General features: G+C 35.9%; 1 protein-coding gene across 1 annotated transcript; it reads left to right on the forward strand.

The window, feature by feature from the left end:
- The first annotated feature begins 6,457 nt into the window (after window positions 1–6,457).
- LOC131033094 (uncharacterized) lies at window positions 6,458–7,816 on the forward strand. Its single transcript, XM_057964229.2, has one exon. It carries the CDS (start codon window positions 6,458–6,460, stop codon window positions 7,814–7,816), a length of 1,359 nt encoding a protein of 452 aa, XP_057820212.2.
- Window positions 7,817–9,770: the final 1,954 nt, after the last annotated feature.

Consider the following 9,770-nt stretch of genomic DNA (forward strand, 5'->3'; position numbering starts at 1 on the left):
TCACTATGTTTTTTTTTAACTTTAGAAATTAAGAATTTTTGTGTTGGATTGGAAACTTATATCATTAATATTTTCTTTTCTCTGAATCTCCTATGCTATATCATCAATCTCTTTTGTCTCTAAATCTCATGTGCTAATATTTCTTTATATAATTTGGGTTTTTCTTTCTGGTTTATTAGGTGTCCAGATTATTTGGGCCTGCAATGTTTGAAGGTTCGAAGCTCAAGGTTTTATTCCTAGGAACCCATGAGGAGAATCATCCTGCACATCTGCCCAAAAAATACACACTAACACACAGTAATATCACATCCAAGATAACACTCACCATTTCCCAAACCATCAACAAGGATCAGGTTGGTTTCAGTTTTCAGTTGATATGTGTATGTTTGATGTCTGACAGTAATGGTTTATAGATTAATTGTTAAATAATCAAAAGTGTACAAAAATCTATGTATCTAGCATTTGTGTATGATTATGCTTGATTTTGTTCATGGGCATTTGGTTGCCATGAATTTATGTGAATCCATGCTTGTTTCTTTTCACTGCTATAAATATCACACCTATGCATGCATTTCATTTTATTCTGGTCATTCCTAGGAGGCTTATTCAGTTGGTATTATTATGATAAATAAAGAAGAGAACAAATGGAACGATGTACCTGAGTCAAGTGAAGCAACACCTCTTTCACCAAGATCTGGCCATCCAATCCTTAATCCCAAATTGTTGATCCTTCACACAGATTTGATCTCCCTCAATGTAGTGAAACCAACATCAACGGTAGGCTATGAGAGTCTACATGAAATAGCCTGCTCTGATCTACTCCAAAAATCAATGGGGGTCTAAAACTCTATAGATTATAATCTACTCCTGTCGTCCGCAATGAAGTCATTCATGCAAAGAAATACACGTCTCATTTATATTTGGTAATAATGGTTCATAAAAATCTATCCTGAATAACATGTGATGTGGTTCCCAAAAGGAAACCATACTTGTCCAATGTAAACTTGAGAGTAGTAAAGGAGAAAATAGGGCCCACGAATGAAGAACGAGATTGTGGCTAAGTGAGTGTGTTCTATAACAAATTTTTAGGCCTCGAGACTACCTTACAAAACAATGAATAATGCAAAGTCTTCAAGTTTGACATACAACATTTGATGCCAAAGATTACACTAACTAGAAGTCACACTCCGACTAATGAAATCATGGCACATCAAGTGTTTTTTATAAAGCCTCTTGCCAACCTTTTGAGCCTGCAACTTGATTGCTAAACTACAACTAAATTTGATTGTCTGCATTGATACTGGTTAAATGTTTATGTTTTTCTTTTGATTTTACCTTTTTCGTTTCTTGTCAAAGGAAAAAAGTGGCAAAAATGATTTGTAGATTTGTAGTACATTCGAGTTGCTAATTCATGAAATTCTGTCCTACTGTTGAATGCCATTGGTTCAATTTTTCTGTATAAGTCACCTCCATTCACTGAACTTCCTTTTTATAATGATCATTGCTGCCAACTCCATTCACTGAACTAAGGTATTACACCTAATAAAACAATAAGCAGCCAACACTTTGTTCATTATTTCAATACAATTTTTATCAAATTAGATTTAAGAGATGGATTGGTACTAATCATTTGGTTGAATTATAAACTTTTTAAAATGACATCTTTGTTCTTTGAATTAGCTTAGCTCTTATTGTTCAGGGATCCATTGCACATGGCATCTGTCTTTAAAGATATTGGCTAAATGTTTCTTTTTCCCTTTTGATTTTACCTTTTTCATTTCCTGTTAGAGGAAACAAAATTGAGCCAACTAAAATCAAATAACACAATGGCCGTGTTCTATCTCCTATTATAAAATTTTATTCGTGATACAACAGATCAAACACAATATGCAACAGGGTTATTCTCAGTAAACAGTAAATGCAGAAGCAAACCCATGAACATGTGCCCATGTTTCACTTGTTAGATGCAGTTTTCTACACTTTGTAACCCAGAATTTTGATTGCATCTTGCGTAAAAGGAGACTCCACATTGTGCAAACTAAAGAGCACTGATGAAATATGATTTCAACGATCATGTTAGAACAACAACCTATATAAATTGCTACTTCCAAGTGAAACATGCGATACCTATTCTTGGTACAATGCTTAAATTGCTTCTTCAAGCTACTACAAAACTTTAAATCTGTCCTACACTCTACATCCTCTCGGGGCTGCCCTGTTATGGGCTATTGGAAAAGTAGCATAGAAACAAGCACAAGCATAAATATATCATTCTATTTATTTCACAACTAAGACACAACCATATTCATAGTCATAGTTAGAAAAACACAAACATTAATTTGTAACCTGATTAAGGTTCAAGGATCACAGTTGATGACACTGTTGCTGCTGCTACTCGGTGATGTATAATGTTTTTATTGAAGGCTTGATACATACACATCGTATATTATGTGTGTTGACATTAATGAATCCAAGCTTTTATTGAACCATCATATAGTGCAATGAAGTAGTTTGCTCTTGGTTTTGCAGGCAACATCCTAATCCTCTGTCTCATGGATGTACTATCTGGAAATGCTATCCAGCTTATGTATGATGGATCTGTCCTTGTGGCTCCATGTCACCAAATATCTACTATATCTAACTTTGGGGATGGACCTGAGCATGACGATCGTTATAGAGTTGATCTTTCAGATGATGTTCACAAACAAAAGGCATCCTTGCCAAAAAATATATCAATGACATAGATTCCCAATGACTCATGATTGGCTCCATTCTATAGCTAACAAAATATATCTTCCCGAATTCGCATGGTTCCCAGTGAGTCAATAAGCGTATTGTTTTTCCAACAAAGTTTATATAACTGTTACATTTTACAAAATGCACTACTTAAAATATTTCATTTTCGATTGTTTAATTGTGTAGGTGGATTGCTATTTTGGACCTAGAGATTATATGTACAACACATGCTAAAGTTGGAGAACCAATTTTCCTTTGTGTAAAACACGAAGACGATGTAGTACAAACTACGCTTCCTCTATGTGATGCAAGTATAGAGCCAAGCACATCCACAAAATGTAAGGGTTCTAGGTGATAGAGATCATTGTTTGGGGCCAGGACACCTCAAAATGTGGGTAGCGCACCTACAACGATAACCCCCATAAAAAATTTGAATCCCTACCAACCAAACTGGTCCATCAAGGGTCGTGTCCTAGTGAAGAAGGACATCTATCACTATAATACAACAAAAGCAAGTGGTGATGTTTTTAGCTTTGACATTGTAGATAGCGAAGGTACTGAAACACATGTTACGTGTTTCAATGAACTTGCAAAAACCCATTATGATAACATCCAAGTTGGAGTGACATACACATTATCTGGGGGAGCAATCAAGCCAGCCAATAAAATTTACAACAAACTCAACAGTGGACTAGAAATAACCTTGGTAGATGATTCAAAGGTTACTGCCTATAGTGATGACTCTTCTATACCCAAGCAAATATACACCTTCATAGCTCTTGATCAAGTGGCTACCATAAATAACAACTCAACCATTGACGTTATTGGAATTGTCGTTAGTGTTGATCTGAGATCAACAATACATAAAAGAGACAGTACAAAGGTTCCTAGGCGTACCATTAAGTTAGTTGACATGACTCGAACAACCATCGATGTTACGCTATGGGGCACAATGGCAGAAAAGGAAGGTACTGAACTTGAACGAAGGCATTATTTACAAGAAACAACTACTCTTGCTATCAAGAATGGTCGTGTATGTGAATTCAATGGAAAGGTAATAGGTACAACATTTAATACAAGCCTCACCATAGACCCTCTGATAGAGGAATTGGCCTAGCTAAAAGATTGGTACAACCAAAATGTTCACACTGAACAAGAAATTTTGCATCAACTTGCTGCACTAGCTCCCGTCCCTCAAAGAATGACGATTAGTGAAATTCGGGCACATGCATCAAATTCAGAGAAACCATTCTATTGCATTCTAAAGGAAAAGATACAATAAATAAAATCTAAGTCATTTTGCTACCAAGCATGTCCCACCCAAGTAAATGAAAAACCATGTAAGAAACGATTAGATGAGACCAAAGAAGGAACCTAGTATTGTTCGAAATGTAACATGACCTTGTCTGAATGTAACTACAGATACATCCTCCAGACAAACCTGCAGGATCATACAGATACAATATGGGCAATTGCATTTGATGAAGGGGCAACAGAACTCATGGGCATGCCTGTAGAAACATTATACATGCTTCAATCCGATGAAAATGTTGAGCAAAGCACCACAAAGGTCATAAAAAATGTAACGTATAATTAGTTCCTCTTGAACCTAACATGCAGAAATTAAACATACAATAATGAAGAACGGCCAAAGGTTGCCATCACCAATCCAAAGCAACTAGATTTTGCCTCAGAGAGCAGTATACTTCTGGAAAAAATAAAAGAAATGTGTACTAATACAAGCCTCTAGCGTTAAGGCCAGCACACAGTTGTAAATACAACCACTTGTAAATACATACAATTGTAAATACAAACAATCAGAATCAGTGTACAGTTGTGAACATAGTGAAAATGTAAATTACTGTGTGTGCACACATGTGTGCGCTTTTGTGTGTCTCATGATGTGTATGCATTGAAAATTAATAAATCATGAATGCCAATACCTATTTTGGGCTTGATATTGTATGGATTTTGTAAAGAGTTTGAGATTATATAAGAAAAATATGAGTTTAGTAGTGTGTACAATTCATTCAACCTCATCTGAGAATATTTTTGTGCTTGATACTGCAATCATTTTGGCATACGATGCAAAGTAAATTTGTTTATTTTATTGAAATTACAAAAGTAGCAATAAATTATGAGGGGGAAACTCATTGCCTTGTCTTCAGCCACAAGCAAAGATGCTTGCATTTTGTTTGATTTGACTACGTTCAGTACATTCACTACATATTTTAGTGCAATGTTGTTAGTGTTGGATTGTCTATATTTGTTGCTTTATTAACATTTATTTGAATCTGTAAAAGCTTATTTGGATTCAAAAGAACTGAAAATAATCCCAAATTGAGATGCGTAACTTCCAAAACTCTTGCAAATATCTTACTGGTTCTTAATTTGAGTATTAAACTGAGGATCTCTCTCCGGTTTCTGTCGCTCCTATTAACTTACTTCTTTTCGAGCAGATGTTTTATTTGAGTTTCTTATTATGCTATCAACAATAGCTATCCTGTTCATATCATTGTTGTATGGTTAACTCTCAATATCTTGATCAACTTACAATGAGACTTGAAATCCTTCAAAATTACAAAGGTTTATGACAGCAATTGTCATTTGAACTTGCAGAGATGTTCATTGAGATTAAATTTGAATCATTCCATACTGGTGATTTTGGTGATTTACAATTGTCATATATTCTGAGTTGTGTATTTAATCAATATTAATTTGTCTTTCTTTATGTAGTTCTCCCCCAAATTAAGTTTGAACTTGTCATTATTTTAGAAGTCTTGCTACCAGAATCAGTTTTCAATCATTTTGAAATATAGATTTTCTGATTACACTAAAATGTTTTCTGCCAGAATGAATATATCATTACTTCCAGTATTTGTAATTAATTCAAAAGACATGCATTTAGATGGTTTATGTGTCTTCGGGCAAAAAGACTTTCATTTATGTTTCTAATTGTCAAATGGATTTATCTTATTATAATTCGAGATCGTCAATAAATTTCAGTACGTTGAATTGCAATTTACTTTCAACACTGTTTCCATGTTCTTCAATACATGCTTCCTTCCTTTTGTATTCTGAGCTCAATTTCTTTGTCCATTCCAATATGCAATGTTCCATTCATATTATATTGTAATGTTGCTATTTGGTGCAAAGCTTGCTTGTGAATGTGTTTATTTTTTTCTTGCTGAATACTGCAATTAGATGGCTGCCTCCAGTGATCAGGGGAAGACCAATCGCCCTAACCGTGCTTTTCCCACTGAATACTACAATCACATAGTTGAATCAAGCGCTCAAGAAACCACCAATCACCTTAAACAAATGCAAGATCAAAAAGAACAAAATTGAAAAAGAAGACGAACATATTATGCCAGTCATAAAGAGCAAATAGCTATACGCAGGCATGTGAGAATTAAAAAAAAATGAAACTAACCCTATGAACGAAAAATCTGCAAATGTGACAAATCCTCAAGCCTACCAAAAACTACAAGTACAAGAACAATATCAAACAAAGAAAACAATGGGGTTGAATGCTAATGCTAGATTCATAATAGCAATGAAAAGTTTTGGTAGGAAAATAGATGTGCTTTCTAACTTGGAAGTATGTAACATATGCAAAGAGTCATACCCAGGTATGCTTTCACACTCACCATGCCAAACCCCCACCTATAGGAGATGCATTAATGAAAAGGGTGTACACTGGTTCTCACTACACAATAACATGGACCCAGGGGATCAACCTATTATGCTGAAGATATTGACACAAGTAGAAGAAATGCTCATTGCTAGAGTGAACCCGATATTACAGGTTACCCATACTATTGGAGGCCAATATAAATACAACGACCATACAATTAGTTTCCCACAAGACATACAAAACATTGCAACTATGCTCCCACATAAATTGGGAGACATAGATGTCCTTATAGTTCACAGACCCCAGGCTCAAGGAAACTACTATGAGTGTTACATAAGTAGGGGTCGTGTTATGGATGCATTGCAATACAAAGTGAAATATGACCCATACTATAAAGATGTGTCAATAAATTATAACAATCTAAACCAAATTCCCAAGGAAAGAACGGATGTAAAAAGCATGCTTCACACCATTGAAGCAAATGATGATGTAATGGTAACAAATAGTGAAGACGCTGATGAAGACCAAGATGAGGGCATGATAACCAATTCGTCATCATTTATATTACACCTACCGAATGAACACCGTGAACTACAGATAATTAAGAAAACACTAGAGATTGAGGACACCACAGATAACATCATTGACTGGCGAGAAATAGGCTTAACCCCAATTAATGAATATAATACTGAGGGCCTACTCAATATAGCATTTCCAACACTCTTCCCAAACGGAATTGGATTACAAATACAACCAAGAACTAGGGAAATAAAGATGCATGAATATGTACTACACTTGATGCAATTCCATGATCAAAGATTTGGACAACATCCAAGATTCCGATACTACATCTATAACCTTATGATGCGTCATTGGAGCCAATCACTTGCAAAAAATTTCATGAAAAAAAATGTAGAAGAGCACTTATCAACCACCATTGAGAATTTACATGCACACCTGAAAGAACTCCCTGACTCACAACTAGCTGCGGAATTACTGCACTTTGGCTCTACCATGAGAGGAACCAGACCATATTGGAACAAGTGTCGATTAGAATTAACAAACATGATAAACCAAATAGGATCTCCCGTCCTCTTCTTCACACTAAGCGTAACCAATACAAAGTGGCCAGACCTCCAACAACTCCTCACAAATAATATGGAGCTTTCCATGCACTCAAATAAGCACCGTCTTGAAAATGTTATTAATAACCCGCATATAACATCATTATACCTACATCAAAGATTGACCATATTCCATGAAGAAGTTATTGAGAAACTCCTTGGTGTGATAGATTATTGGTACAGATATGAATGGCAACACCGAGGAACCGCACATGTTCATGGGTTTCTGTGGCTCCAAGATTCGCCATACATGGACAAGCTAGATTGGGAAAATAACGAAGATGTTGATAAAGCAATTTTTTTTTTGATAAGTACATAAGTGCTTGGAACCCTCTTGAAGCAACACATAGGAACAACCAGATATACCGATATTCACATGATAATCCATGCCTCCTAAACACAATAGACATATTAGCCACAAATCCATTGAATGATTTTGAAGAGTTAGTGAACCGCGTGCAAAGACACACAAAATGCAGAGAGAGCACATGCTTACGAAAGAAGGGTAGAAAACTAGAATGCTGATATAAAGCTCCATGGAAAGAACAAAATACCTCTATCTTATTTTGTGATGAAATGCGCACAAAGAAACATGAACCTGCAAGAAACGATGATAGACTCAACATCCACAACCCAAAAATGATTTCAATATGGAGAGCTAATATCGATTGCCAACCTGTCATATCACGCGAACTTGTACTAAAATACATTGCCAAATATGCATCAAAAGCAGAGAGAACATCTGAAAGTTGTACTGCTATGCTAACAAGAATATCCACAACTCAAAAAAGAGATGACCCAGTAGTAGTAGCATATCGAAGATTCATGACAGAGATTGTAGTAGAATGTGACATTGGTGCGCAAGAAACTTGCCATATGCTGCAAAAATTACCCCTTGTTGTTTGTAACAAACCATTTACAACTTTAAATGTTGGACGAAAAGTGCTACATGTAATTTTATACCCTAGGTATGTTAATCATATTTATAAGTTTGATTATGCCCTAGATTGTAATCAGATTTGTAGTAAATAAGCCAACATTCAGTAAAATCAGAAATAAAAATAGGAGACAAACACGCATACCCTGGGAAAACCTCCAAGGAGGAAAAACCCAACGTGAAAGACCCATAGGTCAGATTATATATTCTCCTTTAAATCATAAGTACAATACTTAGCTTGAATCTGATCTTCACATATCAGATCTGTCCCTTTGCATGCTTCAAAACTGCATCAAAATACACTATGTCCTCTTGGACAATTTCACACAAGTCTAGATAAGTTTGCACCCTTCCTTGAGAATTCGCACCTTAGTAGCAGAGCTAATTCTCTTTTGCTTGAGATTGAATTGATGTATTTGACTTGTAAAATGTCCTTTATTTATACGTGCTTTTAACCTTTATTTCCAAGTTGGCCTCCTTTAGGTTTTGGCCCCAATATTATTAAGGCGTGAGTATTTAGGATAGCATGAGAGATAGGGCTGGGCCTAGACTTGGGGTCATGTTACCCTTTAGGGCCCAGACCTAAAAGGGTCCGGATGTTGCCTTAAGGCAATCTGAACCCTATATAGCCCTAGTTACAAACAACACTCCCTCTTAACTAGGGAAGAGGAGAATACATAATTTGAACCTTTAGAGTTCCATCTAGCACACAAGCATAGAATGGATCTAGCACACAAGCATAGAATTACATCTTCCACCTAGCACACAAGCATAGAAAGTGTAATACACAAGTGGGTCTTTACATAATTACAATCATCCATCTAGCACACAAGCATAGATTGGACATAATTCATTCTTGCACACAAGCAAAGAATGATTCAAAGTGTTGCAGATAGAGTCACTGAGATTGTAGCTCCCTCTCAATCAGGGTCCCGTTTTCCACAACACCAAGTCTGTCTCTAAAGTATTCGAACTTCACTCTGGATAAAGGTTTGGTAAGGATGTTTGCAATCTGTTCATCTGTGCTAATGTACTTTAGATGAATGGCACCTCTTTGCACCATGTCCCAAATGAAATGATAGTGTGTTTCCACATGTTTGGACTGATCATGGAATACATGATTTACTGACATCTTAATACAGCTTTGATTATCACAATGAATGGTGGTAAGATCACTAGCTTGACCAAATAATCCAACAAGGAGCTTACGAAGCCACATTGCTTCTCTGGATGCAACATATGCAACAATGTACTCAGCTTCTGCAGTGCTTAATGCTACCAAAGATTGCTTTCTACATGCCCAAGAGATCATTGCAGAGCCCAAGTTGAAGCAGAT

This window comes from Cryptomeria japonica, chromosome 10 (genome assembly GCF_030272615.1).
Source record: "Cryptomeria japonica chromosome 10, Sugi_1.0, whole genome shotgun sequence".
NCBI classification, from domain to species: domain Eukaryota; kingdom Viridiplantae; phylum Streptophyta; class Pinopsida; order Cupressales; family Cupressaceae; genus Cryptomeria; species Cryptomeria japonica.